This window comes from Astyanax mexicanus, chromosome 16 (genome assembly GCF_023375975.1).
Source record: "Astyanax mexicanus isolate ESR-SI-001 chromosome 16, AstMex3_surface, whole genome shotgun sequence".
Classification (NCBI taxonomy): domain Eukaryota; kingdom Metazoa; phylum Chordata; class Actinopteri; order Characiformes; family Acestrorhamphidae; genus Astyanax; species Astyanax mexicanus.
The window spans coordinates 5086085-5108750 of NC_064423.1; the positions used below are offsets into that span (position 1 = coordinate 5086085).

Below are 22666 nucleotides of genomic sequence, written 5' to 3' on the forward strand. Positions count from 1 at the left end.
TTAAATGAGTTTTTTTTAACGGATTGTTGTTTTTGTCCATTCTTTTGTTTTGTTTATATATACATTTATTTCTTTGAGTGTGGTTTGGTTTGTTTAATTTTTATCCCCAGACGTGTATTTGTTTTTTCCGTTTTTTTTTTCAGTATTACATGTCTTAGTAAATTTCTTTGGTCCTGTGGAGTTTTTCGTTTCTTATTTTTTTTTATTCGTTAGACTATATTTTTGTCAACATTTTGGGTTTATTTTTGTTTGTTATTTTTCTAATAATAATAGTAATTACATCATTTATTTTCTTTATTTATTCTTTATTTATTTATTTTTACAGGGCGAAGTAACGCAATAGTTACTTTTACTGGTAACTAGTTACTTTTATAGTGGAGTAACTCCGTTAGTAACTCAGTTACTTTTTTGGAGAAGTAACTAGTAACTATAACTAATTACTTTTTCAAAGTAACGTGCCCAACACTGTTCCTGAGTAACTCTTGCTGTGTGTGGGTGAGCATTATCCTGCTGAAAAATGCCAGTTGGTAGAAGCGATCTGCGTCCATGACATTTCCTGCACATTTCACTTAGCTGTTAGTGCCCCTTGTATCAGTAATAGGGGTGACTAAGTGTCATACCAGCAGTTAAAGCAGAGGAAAGGCAGTATCATTGTTAAAGATTCTGGGTTTCTCATTTATAATCCTATTGTGCCTGGCATAGATGGTGCATAATTTGTCATTTATAATTTCCTTTAAGAACCAGGTGAGCTCTGACTTTGGCGGATTCCTATTTTAACAGCGCAGCTACCTGGATGTGTTTAACACTTCTCAGGCATCACTGACCATCAGTAAATTTTACATTTCATTTGTGAATCAAGGGAGCAGAATCTAGAGGAAGAGTGGAACACTAGACCCTGCTTGAGGTCTAGTGTGAAGTTTCCACCAATCAGTGATGGTTTGGAGAGACATGTCTGTCATCTGCTGGTGTTGATCCACTGTGTTTTATTATCAAGTCTAAAGTCAGTGCAGTTTTGTTTTCCCACAAAATCTTACAGCACTTAATGCTTCCCTCTGCTGAAAACAACTTTTATGGAGATGCGGATTTCATGTCCCAGCAGGACTTGGCACACCGCCAACACTGCACCAAAAGTACCAACTGGTCTTAATTACTTAATATTCAAATTTTCTAAGACACTGATTTTTGGGTTTTCATTGGCTGTAAGTCATAATCATCAACAATAAAAGGAATAAAAGCTTAAAACATCAATATGATCTATGAGTTTCAAATTTTAAACTAAATTCCTTAAATAAAGTATGTTTTCTGTTTCCAATGGAAAAAGTTAATATTTAGTTAATATCTCACCTCTGGTCCTGGGGGACCCTCATCACCACGGTAACCTGGAGCTCCAGCTCTTCCTGCCTGACCCTGAAGAAAGATTATAAAATTAATCAAATTAGTAAGTTAATAAACAGAAAAACAGAATATTTTACTATGAATACTTTTACTATGATGCTGTGGTTTACATGGTGTACCCAATGACTCACTGCCAAAATAAAGTTTATGCACTTTTATTTTGCAGTTCTTGAGGAAATTGGTAGAAGTAGCGTATTTTTATTGAAAGCACTGGCTGAGCTATCTAATCACATCCAAATTCCTCTGTATGTTTATACTGCCTTTTTTCTATTTTTTCTTTTCTTTTTTTTAGGAAAGCAGGGTGCGGACAGGGAACACTGAATTCAATTCATAACGAATTAACACAAAAAAACCCAATAAACCTCCTGATATCCTTCAGCACTGGTGCTCTACTGGCCTTTAGCAGGACTTGAGTCATCAACCCAAAATACACTTACGGTTAACCAGTCCGAAAAATGACATTACTGTTTATTTTCATCAGCAGCATTAATTTTCCTGAGGGGGAATCTTGAAACATGGAAGAATTAAATCAGCAGAATGGCTTTGGAAAGAGCAGCTTTTACTCATGACTCCAGAAAAACGGCCAGATTTCCACCTATTTGGACGCTTCATTTTTCCCACCCACTCCTACTGGAAAAAATGCCTCTGCCAGTGAACGTTAAAAAGAGAGAGAGAGAGAGAGAGAGAGAGAGAGAGAGAGAGAAATAGAGAGAGAGAGAAAGGGTTGGTCGTTATTGGGTTGGTACCGCGGGCGCCAGGTTCTGAGTAAAAGTGAGGGAGCAGTTTTTTCCGGGAGGAAACTGTTTTAACTGAAGCGAGGCCCGAAGATCTGAACCCTGAGGCTCAGAGCTAAAATGTGCCACACTGTGTTCAGTGCCATGTTTCTATAGAAGGTAAAACAATTTGTTGAGAGTTTTAGAGTGCAAACATGCATTACCTCTCATGACTGAATAATATTTATTGATTTTTATTATTTAAAAATCTATTTTACCCCATTTTCAACCCCCCAATTTATCTGAACCAATAAAACCCACCCACTCACTAGTGGTCTAAATGCCCCTTATTACGTGCAATGCTACCAACAATAGCTGCAGTACCAGTCAAAATTTGAACCCTGCATAAATTTAGTCGTTTTTTTCCTAATTTTCAAATGTTCTTGGCAGTTTTTGGCATTTTCCCAGTCAGCTTTATGAGGTAGAGTCACCTGGAACTCAGGCTTTCAGTTAACAGCTGTGCTGAACTCATCAAGAGTTAATTACTTGAATTTCTTGTTTCTTAATAAAGTGTTTGAGAGCATCAGTTAAAGTAAAGTAGTGAAGATGTAGAGTTGGTATATATACGGACCATCAAAAACATTATAATGATGGAACTGGCACTTATCAGGACCGTACCAGGATTCATCAGCCACATTGAGCAACACCATTTCTTTGTGTGAATAAATGAGTGACATACATTTAATTTACTGAAATCACTAGAAATTAAGACATAATTTTTTTAGACATTTATGCTGAACTATTGACATAATATGCCATTATTATGATGTATTCAGTCACAATCCTCAATAAGCCATTATTATGACAAATATTATCCCAATAGTGTGATATTAAGACTTTTTATGCTATATTTTGTCATATTTCTAAGATAAAACCCAATGCTATGACACATTATTTCATAATCTTCAGATAATAAGCCTGTATTATAACATATTCTATCATAATCCTGAGATAATAAATCTGTATTATGACTTATTTTATCCTAATACTGAAATAAAACCCATTATTATGACATATTATACCCTAATCCTGAGATAATAAGCCTTTATTATGACATATTCTATCCTAATCCTGAGAAAATACTATATTATCAATATTATTAATATTATTGTGTCACTTTATATCATAATTCTAAGATAATAAGCCTGTATCATAACATGTTATATCCTAATTCTAAAATAAAACTCATTATTATGACATATTCTATCTGAATTCTGAGATAAAATCTATTATAATGACATATTCTATTCTAATTCTGAAATAAAACCTATTATTGTGACATATTTTTCCCTAATCCTGAGATAAAACCCATTATTGTGTCATTTTGAATCATAATCCTTTGAAAATAAGCCTGTATTTTAACATATTCTATGACATTCAATCTAAAATACAACAACCCTTTATGATATCGTAAGTAAAAAACCTTACTAAATAGTAAGCCATAATTATGACATTCATAATGTCATAATAATGACAATAATAAGCTATTTTATCAGAATCTATTATGGATAAACCACAATTACATGGTGTTTTGACACAGTCTTAAGAGAACAAAACATTATTATGATATATTTTATCCTAATCTTGAGATAATAAGCCATTTTTACAGCATATTTAATCGAAATCTTGAGAGAATAAACTTTTATTATGACATATTCTATCCTAATCTTGAAACAATAAGACATTATTATGACTTAACAATAAAATCTCATGAGAATAAACCATAATTATAATGGATTCAGTCAAAACGTTGAGAGAATAAGCCATTATTTTGATCTATTCTGTGATAAGGTTTAATGCGCTGCTGGTGCATTAATAAAGAGGTGAAAGGTGATTGGTTCTCGTCTCTCTGGAGGGACTGAGCTCTGGGATGAATGTATTTGGGTGTGTTGTGTTTTAGACTGTGAGCTTTAATGTCGCAGATTAAAGACGACTTTGAGGAATTAAGGATTTTTTACAGACTATGAGATATTGATAAATATATATACAAAACTACAGGACCAGTCAGAAGTTTGGACACATCTTAAATTCAGTGTTTTTTCATTATTTGTATAAATATTCTGCATTGTAGATTAATACTAAAGTCATCCAAACTATGCAGAAAAACATCTGAAATTATTTAGTTACCGTATTTTTCGCACTATAAAACATACTATCAATATCAATATCTTTTTTTGGTCTATTTTTATATATAAAGAGCAACGGATTATAAGACACTGACACTGATTTTTGGGAAACTTTTACGTATTTTAAGGGCACCTTATAGTACAAACAATAAGGTACCAAAAAGTATTAAACAAACCAGAACATGTTTTATATTTTAGATTCTTCAGAGTAGCACCTCTCGCTTAGATAAGACAGTTTTGAACATCTCTGCTGGATTTTCTCAGTCAGTTTTATGAGGTAGAGTCACCTGGAATTCAGGCTTTCAGTTAACAGCTGTGCTGATCAAGAGTTAATTACTTGAATTTCTTGTCTCTTAATAAAGTGTTTGAGAGCATCAGTTAAAATAAAGTAGTGAAGAGGTAGAGTTACAGGTATACAGTGAACTACTCAACTAAGTAATGATGATGGAACTGGCACTCATCAGGACAGCCTAATGAAAGGAAGTGCGAGAGTTTCCTCTGTTGTACAGGATAAGTTCATCAAAGTTATCAGCTTCAGAAACATTTTTAAGTTACTACATGATTCCTTATGTGTTCCTTCATAGTCTGGATCACTAGAAACCTAAAGAAAATTTACTGTGTATAAAAGGCGGGTGTTAAAAGCCTGTGTTTGCTCCTCCTCTAGCTGAGTTTCTCAGGCGTCTTTTGCTTTGAGCTTCATAAAACAAGATGTGAATTTCTGAAATGGCGGCAACAGAGCAGACTTTACACGCACAGCCGTGAAGCCAAACATCTGGGCAGCGGCCAACCCATGTGACGGTGCAGACAGAACTGAAACAGCTGGACGGCTGTGGCGTCTCTTTCTCAGAAACATAAGAGCCGAGACATTCCATATGTGCTGCATCACTAAACACCACTTGTTTAAACTGGGCAGGAAATGCAAAGCAGTATTTCTTTATTTGGCTCTCTTACGGGGATTCAAGGAATGCGACGTAAATTTGGCAACCAAAATGATTTGAGCAAAAAGGGTTAAAAAAGCAATTTTAGTGATAAAACAAGTGAATCTACACAAATTTAGCTTTTTCGATTTTTGATGATCGTTAACAAAAAACTCTGGTCTAAAGCGATCACTTAGCATTCGCTCAGTCGTGTACTATGACTTACTGAAAATATCTAGCATGTTAAATATCTGTTCCAGTCTGTGACTGGGAGTCAAGAGCAGCGACAACCTACAGAGTGGGCAGGAAGAACAACAGGATTTTGTCTCATACTTATTATGAACATTCATTACATTTAAACACAAGCCAAGGTGGGTGTGGCCACGAATCCTAATTCACGTGTTGACGTCAGTCCGGGGGATTATCCTGATTTGCTTGTTTTTCTGTATTTTATTTTATTGGCTACTGCAGGCGATAGGGTAAAAAGAACAGTTTCATGTGCAGCAGCGTATAAACTCAGAGTATCTTACTGTATTTCAAAAAGAGCAAGAACTAAATGATTTCTAACAAAATTGCATGTTAGAAATTGCAAGAGACCAAGGGCCCTATTTTAGCGATCTATAGCGCACTGGTTAATTGCATAATGCACAGCTGAATTTAGGGCATGCCGGTGTGTCTTTGGTCTCTTGAGGGGACAAAAAATTTGCCATATGCAGCTCAGAAAGTGAAAAAGGCATGTAAAAATTCTTTTAATTATTAATGGGTGTGCCAGTTGTGTTTCCCTGTAAAAGACAGCTGTGCTCTGACTTTGGCGCGTTCATATCTTCCGTAACATCATTCTGAATCAGATTTCACTGGGAATTGTAGTTAAAAAGGTCAGTGTCTACTTACTAAAAACATGTGGGGTTTAAATCGGGCTCTGCCTTATAATAAGAGCTTATGGGGCGGGTCAGACTGGATTAGACCAACTAGCAAGACCCACTGTGCTCTCTCAGGGCTCCAGCAGCTGATGGCTAGCTGCATGACCGGGATTCAAACCGGCGATCTCCTGATCATAGTGGCAGCGCTTTAGACTGCTGGACCATTTTAATTCCAGAAAACACAGTATACTACACTAACATGCCAAATGTAATAGATCAGGAACTAGTATTCATATGTCCTATCACATGTTTCATGTCCAATAAGAACGCTGCACTGAACTGTGGGATATGTGTGTGGGGTCTCCTGCATTAAATGTTGATGTGATTTCTGCCAGTCACTTGTCTGTTCACATAGACAATTTTAAACACAATGAAAATCTGATGAGTAAAATTTACTTAAAAAAAGTTTTGCAACTTTCTACATTTGTTTTTTTTTAATAAATTAAATTAGAGATAAATTTAAGTAACTTAAACTTGGTTTCAAGACTTAAATAGAGTTACATAGAGTAAATAAGTGAACTGAACTTCAGTCAATCCTTTCTTTTAGTAAACTTTACTTCATTTATTTTTGCTGAATCAATCCTTTCTTTTAGTAAACTTTACTGAATTTCTGCATACAATATTACCTAATTACAATTACTTCATTTAAACAATATTACTTAAATTCTTTATTACTTAAATTATAAAAATTCCTGAAATGTAAATATTTTTATTTAAAACACACATATTACACTGTGTCAACACATTGATGGCATGTAATTCATTCTTTATACTAGTTTACTAAAAATAATGTATTACATGCATCCATGAGTAAAGTTTACTAAAAGAAAGGATTGATTCAGTAAAAATAAATAAAGTAAAGTTTACTAAAAGAAAGGATTGATTCAGTAAAAATAAATGAAGTAAAGTTTACTAAAAGAAAGGATTGATTCAGTAAAAATAAATAAAGTAAAGTTTACTAAAAGAAAGGATTGATTCAGTAAAAATAAATGAAGTAAAGTTTACTAAAAGAAAGGATTGATTCAGTAAAAATAAATAAAGTTTACTAAAAGAAAGGATTGATTCAGTAAAAATAAATAAAGTTTACTAAAAGAAAGGATTGATTCAGTAAAAATAAATGAAGTAAAGTTTACTAAAAGAAAGGATTGATTCAGTAAAAATAAATAAAGTTTACTAAAAGAAAGGATTGATTCAGTAAAAATAAATGAAGTAAAGTTTACTAAAAGAAAGGATTGATTCAGTAAAAATAAATGAAGTAAAGTTTACTAAAAGAAAGGATTGATTCAGTAAAAATAAATGAAGTAAAGTTTACTAAAAGAAAGGATTGATTCAGTAAAAATAAATGAAGTAAAGTTTACTAAAAGAAAGGACTGATTCAGTAAAAATAAATGAAGTAAAGTTTACTAAAAGAAAGGATTGATTCAGTAAAAATAAATAAAGTAAAGTTTACTAAAAGAAAGGATTGATTCAGTAAAAATAAATAAAGTTTACTAAAAGAAAGGATTGATTCAGTAAAAATAAATGAAGTAAAGTTTACTAAAAGAAAGGATTGATTCAGTAAAAATAAATAAAGTTTACTAAAAGAAAGGATTGATTCAGTAAAAATAAATGAAGTAAAGTTTACTAAAAGAAAGGATTGATTCAGTAAAAATAAATGAAGTAAAGTTTACTAAAAGAAAGGATTGATTCAGTAAAAATAAATGAAGTAAAGTTTACTAAAAGAAAGGATTGATTCAGTAAAAATAAATGAAGTAAAGTTTACTAAAAGAAAGGATTGATTCAGTAAATATAAATGAAGTAAAGTTTACTATTTTTCGGTGCAGATGCCGTTGGTCACAATCATTATCACATTACCACTGTGCTGTCCACTGTTAGTGATAATGCCTTGAACGATGTATTCACGACTTAATTTTTTATTTTTATTTAAATTAAACTTCCCATCCATCTAGCATCCACTATCAGACCTCAGTCCAGCTCCAATAATTCATGTTTTCTTGCCAAATGCACTCTGAGCAGTGTTTAACCTCACTCACACGATAACACCTCACAATGTATACAGGTTTAGGCTTTCCCAAGCCATTGCCTGAGCTACTGGCATGTCAGTGTACTGATTCAGTCATTCAGCCTCTGCTGTGATATTTAATATACAGTAACTAATGGATGTACCGGGGCAGGCCGCCACAGTGAGAGATAATTTTATAATTTTATAATTACAGGTTTCATAAATCAGAACCCTCGGCTAGAGAAAATACGCCGTACATCTTCTCCAAGACTTTCTCCCTCATGTTCTCAATATTTTATGGCAATATCTTCACTCTTCATCATTTTTTCCAGTACTCTGACCTAAAAGAAGCTGTAATAAACTGCATTTTGCAATACCAGCTTTTTTCAATAAAGAGAAGCAGAGCCACGTTTCTGCACTGAATACATTATATTCAACTTTCTTACCCAACATTAGAGCATAGAGTCAAATCACATGTTCTGTAATAAACTAAATAAACGCTTCAAAGAAAAGAAAACTGCAGTGTACAGATGTCCCAATCAGGTTATTGATCCCTCTGATTTGATCCAAGTTTCTTATCAGCCGATACCAATCTGATTTATGTTTGTAAACCCTTTTTTTTTTGGACTATAAGTAAAGTAAAGTAACTTTAAGTTTCTCTCCTGAAAACTGTTTATTCGGGTAAGTGAAGCGCTTCCGTTTATCTGCAGTAAGCTTAGATTTCAAATACTTTGTTTGAGTTTTCACAGTAAAGTTTCTCCAGCACTAAGGCTGGGTGCAGCAGCATTAGCATTAGCCGCTAACCGCAGCACAAGCGGGACGTAAATGCCGCCTGATAGCTCTAGACTGAGGAACCCTGAGTGTTGCAGTAACCCAGGGCGCTATCAGCTAGCGGTTTGTCCCACGTAGCTTGTTTTAACACACTAAACACAGACTACAGTCCAATATTCTCACCTCTCAGCTGCAAAAGAGCTAGCGCTGTGGTTAGCGGCTAATGCTAATGCTGCTGCTCCAAGCCTTAGTGCTGGAGAAACTTCACTGAAAACTCATCTATATAACTCTGTACTTCAGTGGAGTGGCTTTACTGCTACCTAATACCTGACTAGTAGAATTTATACATAAGGAGCACCAGATTATAAAACTCACTGTCGATTTAAAATGAAAGGAATTTAATTAAAGGATTTAAAGTGCGACTTATAGTAAGAAAGATATGGTAAATAATATAGCACCATAGTTTAGATGTGCTGCTGATTAATAATACTGAAGTAAAATCTCTTTATTTATAGTAACCGTTATATTAAGTATATTAAGTCATCCTGGACTGATTCATTAGGTTTAGTACTAAATTTTGCACTAAAAGAAAATGGTAACTTGTTCTTTAGACCTACAACACTGCAGCCAGGCCATCAACTGAATAGCCAAGAGAAGCAAGCCCTGGTGGGCAAGACTACACACTGATGTGTGTAGAGTTAAGGGTGGAGGGATACACCTATTATGCAAATAAATAAAGTAAAGCCCTCTCATATAGAGCCCGATTTTACATTGTACGAATGAAAAAACACATCAAGCTTTGAATCCTTTCAGACCTGAATTATGTTCCAGTTATGGAAACAAATATATATATATATATGAAGACTTTTTTCCTCTCTGTAATGCACACAACATTCACAATATTATTATCTTAATGTTAAATATACAGTGGAGGAATTAAGTATTTGATCCCCCACTGACTTTAAAAGTTCTAATACAAAAACATAAATGAAAAAAATGCAAATCATCTCCAAATTCGTAAGGTTTTTAGGCATGCATTTGGAAATGTGAAGCTTCAGCTCTCTCCATAGATTTTCTACGGGATTGAGGTCAGGAGACTGGCCAGGCCATTCCATGACCTTGATATGCTTCTTATGGAGCCACTCCTTTGTTTCCTTGGCTGTATGTTTTGGGTCGTTGTCGTGCTGAAAGATCCATCCATGACCCATTTTCCCTGACATCTTTAGACAGCTCTTTAGTCTTGCCCATGGTGGAGATGCTGGAGGGTCACTGAGACTGTTGGCAGGTGGCCTTTTACACAGGTGACAATTTGGGACAGGTTTCTCTCATCCAGGTAACGACTTCACTGTGATTAGGGTGTGTCAGTGGTCCGTGAGAGCCAACATTAGTCAATGTTTTACTAGGGGATCAAATACTTATTTTCCTCAATAAAATGCAAATTATTTTTTATTTCTCATTTCATGTAATTTTCTCTGTTTTTCTTTTGATATCTATGTGGCACTGTTAAAATAAAGCTGGCATAAAATTATGAGACGTTTCATTTATTTTTTTGTATTCTATTTTTTAAAGTCAGTGGGGGATCAAATCAAATCGTATTTCCTCCACTGTATATTAAAACAAAGTGCAGTGGACGAGGCTAAGCTACTGTTTCATTGGCTGGTTTATGATCTATTCTAATGGACATCTGGTCTTTATTAGTGCTCTGTGCAACAAAAACAAAACAAAATTTATAAATTGTAATTGATGCAGGGTCTGAAAAGGTTAAACCACACACACATGTATTATTAGGATGGTAAGTTTTCTGAGCTAGTTAGTGTTAATCAGTGATAGCCGTTGTGTGTTTTAGTGTAATTCCGGTTTGTGGTCACTGTGGTCGAGGCACACAGAGCTGGGGTTTAATATGGGTGAGGCAGTCTGGCTTTTGGGTCTTCTGCTCAAATGCTAAAATGAGATAAAACTAACTTAAAACATCCCCTGTTTCTAAACCGTCTAAGTAGGCAGAATTTAAGATAGCTGCAGCAGAGGAGTGACTGAGTTTGGGTTAAGTTAACTCTGCCCATATGGGGTCCTTCATCCATCCTTAGGAAAGTCGTAAATCTTAAAGCCCTTCTTTTGATTTTTTCACTCTTCCTCCCCCTCCAGTCCATCCGAAGCAGAGTCTGAATCCTGCAGGAGGACCTTCCTCATAACCTTACTGTGACCTTGGTAAAAAATTAGGGGGCCTCGCTGAATGCCTGAGCTGTGAGGTCAGTTTCTAGCTTTCATCCTGCCTCAGGAATAGGAGGAGTCATCTGACATACGGTCAGATAAGCAGTGAGGTCTTTATGTATATGGACTGTTTTTAATTAGTGAAAATTCTACAGGAAATCCACTCATGAGGAACAAATAATAAAATATTCTGAATCTATGGCCATCACTCAGCTCACTCAACCAAACTGAAAACCTCTGGAATATAATCAAGAGGAAGATGGATGATCACAAGCCATCAAACCAAACTGAACTGCTTGAGTTTTTGCACCAGGAGTAAAGCAGCATAAAGTTATCCAAAAGCAGTGTGTAAGACTGGTGGAGGAGAACATGATGCCAAGATGCATGAAAAAAACTGTGATAAAACCAGGGTTATTCCACCAAATATTGATTTCTGAACTCTTAAAACTTAATAAATATGAACTTGTTTTCTTTGCATTATTTGATGTCTGAAAGCTCTGCATCTTTTTTGTTTTTTCAGCCATTTCTCATTTTTTCCAAATAAATGCTCTAAATGACAATATTTTTATTTTAGAATTTGACTGTTTACTGACTAAAACTAATGTTAATTTCATTCAAACATATGCGGAAAATGAGAAATGGCTGAAATAATCAAAAAGATGCAGAGAATGCGAGGAAAACAAGTTCATATCCATAAAGTTTTAAGAGTTCAGAAATCAATATTTGGTGGAATAACACTGGTTTTTAATCACAGTTTTCATGCATCTTGGCATCATGTTCTCCTCCACCAGTCTTACACACTGCTTTTGGATAACTTTATGCTGCTTTACACTACTGGTGCAAAAATTCAAGCAGTTCAGTTTGGTTTGGTTTGATGGCTTGTGATCATCCATCTTCCTCTTGATTATATTCCAGAGGTTTTCAGTTTGGTAAAATCAAAGAAACTCATGATTTTTACCTGCTCTTTTAAAGCTGTATATACATTGTACTAAAATACATTATTTTTTAATGGGCATATATGCAGCTAAAAGTCTTTTATAGCCTTTAACACTTATGGCATCTGTTGATCTTACAGAAATGGAGTGTGTGAGTGTGTATTTCAACTATTATTCATTTATTTTTGAGTTAAACCTTGAGTTTGATTTTTTTTTTTGAACACTTTTAAGTTACTACATGATTCCTTATGTGTTCCTCCATAGTCTGGATCACTTCACTATTCATTTACTACTTAATTTAGGAAAATAAAATTAAAACATTGTATTTGAAAGTGTGTCCAACATTTTGACTGGTACTGTTACACAGTGTTGGTATAAAATTAAAACAACTATATTGCGAAACAATAGACACAGTATATCAGTATACTGATATTAAGCCAGATATGATTACAATATATTTAACACTTACTGGGTCTCCATTGGGTCCTGCTGATCCCTCTCGTCCCTGCTCGCCCCGAGGACCAGGCTCACCCTAGAGAGGATGAATGACATCATGAACATCATCATGATATTATGATCTTTAATCTTGATTTACAAATGATTCCTTTCTTCATCTTCAGCCAATAGACTCATCAGGCTGGACTGGACAATGCAAAAGGAAGCACTTCCTCTAGAGAAATATATATAAAGCAGTTCATGTGAATATGTGCTCATATGGTCAGCACCTGCAGACAGTGGAGTATTTTTTGCCATATGTAATTAATCTGTTTCTTTTCCTTTAAAAAATCAAAAATAATGGTAATATATATAATTGTTATTGTGGATCTTTTCACAATGGAACTATTTATTATTTTACACCATTGTAGAAACGATTGTCATATTATACTCAGCAACCAGGGTGTTGGTTCATGTGACTTACGACGATTGTCATATTATACTCAGCAAGCGGAGTGTTGGTGCATGCAACATAGGACGATTATCATATTATACTCAGCAACCGGGGTGCTTGTTCATGCAGCTTGGAGCGATTGTCATGTTATACTCAGCAACCGCTGTATTGGTTAATGTGGCTCGGGGCAATTGTCATACAATACTCAGCAACCGGAGTATTGGTGCATGCGATTTAGGACGATTATCATATTATCCTCAGCAACCGGGGTATTGGTTAATGCGGCTCAAGACGGTTGTCATACTATACTCAGCAACCGGGGTGTTGGTGCATTCAATTTAGGACGATTGTCATATTATCCTCAGCAACTGGGGTGCTGGTTTATGCGTCTTGGAGCAATTGTCATAATATACTCAGCAACCGTAGTATTGGTGCATGCGAATTAGGAAGATTTTTACACTATACTCAGCAACCGGGGTGTTGGTTCATGCGATTTAGAACGATTATCATATTATACTCAGCCACAGGGGTGTTGGTGCATGCGATTTAGGACGATTATCATATTATATTTAGTAACCGGGGTGTTGGTGCATGCAGCTCAAGACGATTATCATACTATACTCAGCAACCGGAGTATTGGTGCATGCGATTTAGGACAATTATCATTTAATTCTTAGCAACCAGGGAGGGGCGCTGCTGAGCAGGAAGTGGTGTAGGACGTGTGGTGAGGAGCTCCTGTCTAAATTCCCTTTATTTCATAATTTATTGCCCTTTTCTTCTTTATTTGTACAAAATATTCGAACTCTATTATGTGTAAGGACATTGTGAAGCCAGCTGGAGCCATATAAGTTGTACCTATGGCTGCTAGTCTTCAAAAATACTTAGCAACTGGGGTATTGGTTAATGCGATTTAGGACGATTGTCATATTATACTCAGCAACCGGGGTACTGGTTCATGCAACTTAGAACGATTATCATATTATACTCAGCAACCGGGGTACTGGTTCATGCAACTTAGAACGATTATCATATTATACTCAGCAACCGGAGTATTGGTGCATCCGAATTAGAACGATTATCATATTATACTCAGCAACCGGGCTGTTGGTTCATGCAACATAGGACGATTATCACACTATACTCAACAACCAGGGTATTGGTGCATGCGATTTAGGATGATTATCATATTATACTCAACAACCAGGGTATTGGTGCATGCGATTTAGGATGATTATCATATTATACTCAACAACCAGGGTATTGGTGCATGCGATTTAGGATGATTATCATATTATACTCAGCAACTAGGGTGTTGGTTCATGCAGCTCGGGACGATTATCATACTATACTCAGCAACCGGAGTATTGGTGCATGTGATTTAGTACGATTATACTCAGCAACTGGGATGATTATTACACTATACTCAGCAACCGGGGTGTTGGTTCATGCAACTTAGAACGATATGTCATATTATACTCAGCAAACGGAATATTGGTTCATGCGATTTAGGATGATTGTCATATTATACTCAGCAACCAGGGTGTTTACAGGAATGTTGCTACAGGAATGCTAGCCAGTGATCAGGCTCACCCTAAAGAGGTTGAATGATATCATGAACATCATCATGATATTATGATCTTTAATCTTGATTTACAAATGATTCCTTTTGTAGACTCATCAGGCTGGACTGGACAATGCAAAAGGAAGCACTTCCTCCAGTAAAATATATAAAAAGCAGTGCATGTGGACATCATATGGTCAGCACCTGCAGACAGTGCAGAGAGTATTTTTTGCCATATGTAATTAATCTGTTTCATTTCCTTTAAATGCTTTAAAGGCTCTCAGTATTGCAGATTTCCCCCAGTGGAGATCAGAGGTGGATTTTGAACATTAAATCACCCATCTATTAGACTGCCCTCGTCCAGCTGAACCTGAATCTGGATCTTTGTGAAAAGAGCTGACAGTTTGTGAAAAGCTCAGAATAAACACATGGATCAGGTCACTCGTTCTGATGTGTTATGTAACTGATGAGGGTTATAGAAACTTACAGGCTCTCCTCTGGGTCCTCGGCTTCCTCGAGACCCCTGCTCACCCTTCTCTCCTGCTAAACCCTGCAGACAAACATACAAACATCATGAGCCAACAGTCGAACAATTAATAAAAAAGAAGGATTCTGGGAAAAATGAAATGTGACAAAAACTAAAAATGAAATAAAAATATTACCCTATCTCCTCGTGGGCCGTCCGGTCCTGGTGGTCCCTGCAATAAAAAGTAAACAAAAAAGGAATGTTACTTAATCTCTAATCTTTAGTACAACACATTTTAGTTTACAAAATCTAATGCATAAAAAACAACACAAACATCAGGCTTAAACACACTTGGAATCACATTAAATTTTAACTTGGGAATCTACATTTAATATAAGTTTAAATTGAATGCTTTCTGCAAATCAAAAAAGTGGAAATACTTCTGTCAAAATAAAATAGTATTATAGTAGTAGTACTAATTATTACTATGGATTTTTGCATCTCTTGCTCACTTTATTTCCCTTGTTGTGTGTGTGTGTCTTTGTTATCTGAGACATTCCTGTGTGGTTTAAATAGCCTGTCTTATTTTCTGATATAGCTGTTACAGGAACGCAGGAACTATTTATTATTTCACAACAGAGCATCTATCCTCAGATAGCATGAGGAATAGGCCAAACTTGATGAAGTATGGAAGCACCAGATAGTGGCTTGGGGCAAGTGTTGATTTATACTTAGCAACCGGGCTGTTGGCACATGTGGCTCGGGATGATTCCCAGATTATACTCAGCAACCGGAACTTTGGCATATGTGGCTTAGGCCTATTACCGTATTATACTGAGCAACAGGGGTGTTGGCACATGTAATGTAGTAATGTTTAAAGTTGATGGTCACAATGACGAAAATTTCTGATTACAGAAATGCAGCTAAACCAAACGCATCATCCCTTTTTAACATCTTAAAGCAGGGGTGTTAAACCTGTGTACAGTGGGCCGATGTGACTGCAGGTTTTTATTACAGCCAAACACAAACACAAGCGATCAGCTGTCTGAAGATCAATCAATCCATCAATCAATCAATCAATCAATCAATCAATCAATCAATCCACCATTGTTTAAACTTGGAGTACACTGAGGGTGGCCCTCATTTACAATGTAGCTGAGCCAAAATCACAGAGAAGGGATTGTCAAAGAAAAAGAATAAGTAAAAAAAAGACCCAGTTTTTAAATGTAAGATATTTTAAAATAAGTTAGAAAAGAAATAAGATAAAAATAAGAATTTAGTAGGAATCAAGAAAATCAAAGGTAATAAAAAAGATAAGAATGCAACTAAAGATTGAAAAAAAATAAAACTAAAAAGAGCTTTAAGGAGTAAAAGAAAAACAATAAAAATACAGTAAATACAAACAATAAAATAAATATAAGTAAAAAATAAGTAAAAAAATAAAGAAACTATAAAAGGAAGGTTAAAAGACAGTTAAAACAACTCAAAATTTAAAAAGTTAACAAAAACTTAAATAATGAAGAGTGACACTGTCCTAAGGTGTATCTAAGGTGCATGTTCGACGCTGGAGTATTTGGTTCAAGTCCCTGTCTGGCTGGAGTTTCTATGTTCTCCCCGTATCTCTGTGGGTTTCCTCCCACAGTCCAAAAACTTAAAGATCAGGTAAATTGGATACTCTAAACTGTCCTTATGTGTGTGTGTGTGTGTGTGTGTGTGTGTGTGTGTGTGTTTATGTGTGTGTGCGTGTTTAAGTGTGCATTCATGTGTGTGTCTATGACTGAATGTCCAGATATAGACTGACTCCTCAGTGCTAGATGCAGTCCTTCAGGTGACTGGTTGTTTCCGGTTGAGAGTATGCTGTGTGCTATTGGCTCGCCAGTATGTACAGTAAGAGGATGAGTGCTGAGTGTAAATAGTTGTGTGAAAAATGTCATCATTTTCCTGCATTTGTGTCCATTGGACTGTTCCAAAAAATATTTTTTTTGTACCATTATACGACATGCTTTGACTAAAATTGTATCTGTGGAAATCTTGTAAATCTGGGTGAATATGTTTACAGTATATCCACTGCTCTCCTGGCAGCAGCAGCTGTGTCACTTTAGGAATCTCTGAGCAGAAACATCTTTCAGAATCTATCTATCATCACTGCTGTAAAAAATTACGAGAAGAAGAAAAATCACACTTACATCATCTCCTCTCTCGCCTTTATCCCCATTGGCTCCTCTGGGTCCTCTGTCACCCTATAAGAACAAACACAGGAGATGTGTTGATATGTTGATGAGCTGATTATCTAAATTATAACAAAGAAGACCAGGTTCCAGAGTGCTGATGATCCATATTCAATCAATCCACTTCTAAACATCCCCTAATAATCATTAAGCTGCTATGTTACAAAGACTTTATAGAACAAAAAGCATACAAAAGTACTATAAAGTACAATAAAGCACTAATTTACCTTATCTCCAAGAGCGCCGTAGTTACCAGGTCTTCCTGGGCCGCCATCTTTGCCAGTCTCACCCTAAGAAACATTATTTTTATTATGGCTTATTCAGATGTTCAGATTCAGTTTGCAATCCAAATTATAGTCTAAAATATGAATGCACTTATCTGATATTGGCATCAGATAATTATTCTCTAGATTCAGAGAGTAACCTATAGATATGTTAGCAAACATATTATAGCAAACAACAAGATGTAGCTTCAACAAACCATATCTTATTGTATCCATGTAACCTCTCAGCCTGTCATCAACTTACAGTGAGTAATCCAGCTTAGTGAAACAGTTTGCATCACAGCTTTTACCCACTGACTCGTACCCCTTGTAACACTGCTGAATCAGGCTCTTAGCATCGTGGTTAACTCTCTTAAACCCTATTAAAGGGCTGACAGATATGTCTGTAAGCATCGCAGCTTCAACCTGACTATCCCTGGCTGTTAGCATCATGGCTAACTAGGCCTGACGTGATAACAATATTTTGCGGATGATATATTGTCCCAGAAATGATTGCAATAGACTACATTATTGTCATTGCAAGATCATTAAAAGCCCTGTACATAATAATATAGAACAGCACAACAAAGCAGTTATACCCTTTTAAAGACAACAACATTTATTTATATACTTTATTGAAGCATTAGTCATTTAGCATGACTGGCTAAAATACTTTTCACTCTTATATATGTGAATGAACATACGAATAAACACAGTTGACCGGTTTTAAATATTATTTAAATCATGTCTATTTATTGTACGAAAATTTGATAATTCTTTGTTCCTTATAAGGACCTACTGCTGTGTCTGTTAGCATCACAGCTCCAACCCTATGGGCCCTGGCTGTTAGCACTGTGGCTAATTCAGGTTTAGAGGAAGCCACAGACATGATACACATATCATAGACTGTCATTTTATTATTATTTTATTATTTCAATTATTTTAAGGACTCCTTATTTGTTCATTTTTTTTTTTTTTAATACTATGTCAACTGTTTATAGTAACCGTTTTTTTTTATATCTTATCTTATCAGTCTTATCAGGACTGTGAATAAAACAAACAAAACATCCCCCATACTGGTAAACTGGTTGGTTTGTCTAGAGTTTAGCATATAGATTATGCTGGATTTAAGTTTGGCCATGATTGGTCTTGCTGGTCAACAACAGCAACTACATCAACTTTTATGGAGATGAGGATTTCTTTTTCCAGCAGGACTTGGCACACTGCCCACCCTGCCAGAAGTACCAATTGGTCTTTTATACAGTAATTTTCTAATTTTCTGAGATACTGTTTTTTGGGGTTTTTTTATTGGCTGTAAGCGATTAATCATCAACAATAAAAGGAATAAACAAATAAAATAGATCACTCTGTTTGTTTGTAATGCATCTATATAATATATGAGTTTCACATGAGTTTTAAACTGAAATACTGAAATAAAGTACATTTTGATTTAGATATTCTGTATCATTGATCACCATCAAATATACAAATATACCCTTTAACTGGTCACAATCTGAGTTTTCATTGCTTATATTTTGTCTTTATAATGTTTAAGTCAATCCTGATATTTTAAGCATGCAAATAAATAGCAAAACGAATAGAAAATAAACTGATTTAAGACAGATTATTACTATATATTTATATATAAACATATATTACAATATGGAACAAACATATAAAAATAAAAAAATATGTTTAAGTCAATTTTGTTCCTCCAACATGGTGAGTTATACAGTTTATACAGTTCAATAATGATGGATGGATGATTGATAATTATAATGATAATGGGAATTTAAAATATATGTTAAATAAGTTAATGTACTGGCATTGAAATTGAAAAATGCACAACTCAAAAATGAGTTTCTTACTTTTTCTCCTTTGGGTCCATAAGGACCAGGGTCTCCTTTAGGTCCTTGCTCTCCTTGTAAACCCTGTAACAGAATGTAAAAAAATGCTCATTATTTTACTGATAGGAAGCAGAAATGCTATTATAAGGGATAAGCTCTGCAGTATGAAGCTGTTCTCAGCACTGGAGACTCATTATTACAGAATGTAAATAAAGCTCTCAGCCTCGTTTCTCAGTGTGAGGCTGGATGGCAGGTTTGGTAAATGTTTGGCTCTTTGAGTCCTGCGCTCCAGATGTAGAGCTGAGCAGAAGCAGCCGCTCTATTAGACGAGTCTGAGCTACAGACCATAACGCTGATCAGAAGAGCTGAGCAGAGACACATCTGTGGGTTCAGCCAATGAACTGCGGGTGGATCCTCCTTTACGAGCCAATCAGTGCCTCATCCAGCAGCAGGTGTTCCACAGTAGAGACGGGCGATATGGCCTTAAATTAATTTTATCACAATATTTCAGAGTATTTTTGGGATAACGATATTCTTGGTGCAAGAATAACGATAAAACCCTGCAAAATATTTAATTTAATAATTAAATTCCAGTATATACTACTGGAACCAAATAAATATAGGTAAAGTTTTATTTAGCATACATATAATTCAATTTAAAAACTTGTAAAAAATATATATTTTTTAATATTTTTGATAAACTACAGTAACTAAGAAACTTAAGCAACTAACTAAGTAACAAAATAATATGGTTTGTTAAAAAAACTGTTTAAAACTGTTTAAAACTATAATAATAATGAAATAAAATAAATAAAATAATGTAAAACAAATATAATGTTTTCACTGCCATAAAATGTAAAAAACACAGAATATGTTTTGCATGCAAATAAATAGCAAAACGAATACAAAACTGATTTAATACAGAACATCATAAACATATATCGCAATATGAAACAAATATATAAAAATAAAAATTGACACCCTATTTAACAGTGCATAACATATATAAATATAGAATATTTTCTATCTTCCACTTAAGCGTGGAGCTTAAAGAAAACTTTTATTCAGGTCTCTAGGACTTTAGTACTCTAGTACACTATGATCGGGTGATCGATGGTTCGAATCCCGTACATGCAGCTTGCCATCAGCTGCGAGAGCCCTGAGAGAGCACAATTGGATTTGCTTTCTCTCTCTGGGTGGGTACAGTATTTTGCGCTCTTTCACTTTGTCACTTCTAGGGTGATGTGGATCAGCACAAGGCTGCATCTGTGAGCTGATGTATCAGAACCGAGTCGCTGCGCTTTCCTCTGAACGTAAGCGCTTTAATAATGCTATTCGGCAATGCAACAGCATCAGCAGCAGTTCAAAAAGAGGCGGAGTCTGATCTTTACATGTGTCGGAGGAGGCGTGTGCTAGTCTTCTTAACCCTCCTGGTTTTGCGGCATCACTAGTCAAAATGAGGGAAAAAATGATGAAAATCATATTTGGCCACATGTTTAATTTTCTATTTCAGTGCATCAGTAAATATTATATTAGGAATGGGTTGTTTAAATATATTTTTATGTTACTAAGGTAATACTGTATAAAATATATATTGGGTAGGACACAGCCCGGTGATGTCACAGTGCAGAGAAAAAACCTAAAACTGCTTCATACACTTCTGCTTTAACACACACACACACTAGCCACTTAGTCATCTGTTCCATTAATGACCAGCCAACACACAAACACACACACACACACACACACACTGCAGTGTCCTGTAAGCACCTGGAGAAGTGAGGTTTTGACTTACGTCTGGACCGGAAGACCCTTTGCAGCCCGGCAGCCCGGCGTACCCCGGCTCTCCCTGTAAGATACAACACACACACACACATACACACACACACACAGACACACACACACACACACACGTCCAGCATAAATATCCAGACTCATAACGACTCAGTGCAGCACAGCATGCTGGGAAAACACACACAGAGTACATACTGAACACTCAGCACGAGTCTGAAACAGCTCCTGATTCAACATAAATCATCATGAATAATGAAGCTTATGACTGTCTCACCCTTTACAAGATGTTTAGTAAATACTGTTTATTCAGCTCTGATTTTACTTTAATTTTACTAAATTAAAAACCTCTGGAATATAATCAAGAGGAAGATGGATGATCACAAGCCATGAAACCACCAAGCTAAACTGCTTCAGTTTTTGCACCAGGAGTAAAGCAGCATAAAGTTATCCAAAAGCAGTGTGTAAGACTGGTGGAGGAGAACATGATGCCAAGATGCATAAAAACAAACTGTGATTAAAAACCAACCAGGGTTATTCCACCAAATATTGATTTCTGAACTCTTAAAACTCTTTATGAATATGAACGTATTGTTTTCTTTGCATTATTTGAGGTCTGAAAGCTCTGCATCTTTTTTTTGTTATTTCAGCCATTTCTCATTTTCTGTAAATAAATGCTCTAAATGACAATATTTTTATTTGGAATTTGGGAGAAATGTTGTCTGTAGTTTATAGACTAAAACAACAATGTTCATTTAACCCAAACATAAACCTATAAATAGCAAAATCAGAGAAGGTGAATGCAAATAATGCAAAGAACACAAGTTCATATATTCATTTAGAAACAACAATGTTTTCCTAATCACAGTTTTCATGCATCTCGGCATCATGTTCTCCTCCACTGTCTAACACACTGCTTTTGGATGAAAAGCACTCATCTTCAGGACTTGATATAACACAGTGGATCAACACCAGCAGATTGACATGTCTCTCCAAACCATCCCTGATCATGTCATCTGCTGGTGTTGATCCACTGTGTTTTATTATCAAGTCTAAAGTCAGTGCAGTTTTGTTTTCCTGCAAAATCTTACAGCACTTCATGCTTCCCTCTGCTACTGACAACTTTTATGGAGATGCAGATTTCATTTTCCAGCAGGACTTGGCACACTGCCCACACTGCTAAAAGTACCAATTGGTCTTATATAATATTCTAATTTTCTGAGACACTGATTCTTAGGTTTTTGTTGGCTGTAAGCTTCATAATCATCAACTTAGAATAGATCACTCTATGTTTTATACATCTATATAATATATGAGGTTTTACATATTGATTTGAAATACTGAAATAAAGTAATTTGTCTATGATATTCTAATAATTTATATGCAATAGTATGGTCAAAACAACGTGGGATTTAGTTGTGGTGGTTTCCTGTTGGAGTGTTTTATTCACTCTCTTGGTGTTGGGTTGGTGTTGGGTTGGATGGTGGATAAGAGTCTCCAACCAAGAGTTATTGTGTTATTGTGGGAGAACCACTGCTTTTTTTTTGGCAGTTTTTGATTGGCTCTCTTTTTTT

General features: G+C 35.3%; 1 protein-coding gene across 1 annotated transcript in view; it reads right to left on the reverse strand.

Annotated features, from left to right (window-relative positions):
- Positions 1-22666, reverse strand: part of col6a1 (collagen, type VI, alpha 1) — an 87884-nt gene that overhangs the window by 45827 nt on the left and 19391 nt on the right. Inside the window, exons 14-21 of the mRNA XM_022669538.2 lie at positions 21097-21150; positions 19323-19385; positions 17419-17481; positions 17150-17203; positions 15160-15195; positions 14985-15047; positions 12517-12579; positions 1345-1407 (exon numbers count right to left, since the gene is read on the reverse strand). Coding sequence (XP_022525259.2) covers positions 1345-1407; positions 12517-12579; positions 14985-15047; positions 15160-15195; positions 17150-17203; positions 17419-17481; positions 19323-19385; positions 21097-21150 — 459 coding nt within the window. The remainder of the gene's footprint in view (positions 1-1344; positions 1408-12516; positions 12580-14984; positions 15048-15159; positions 15196-17149; positions 17204-17418; positions 17482-19322; positions 19386-21096; positions 21151-22666) is intronic.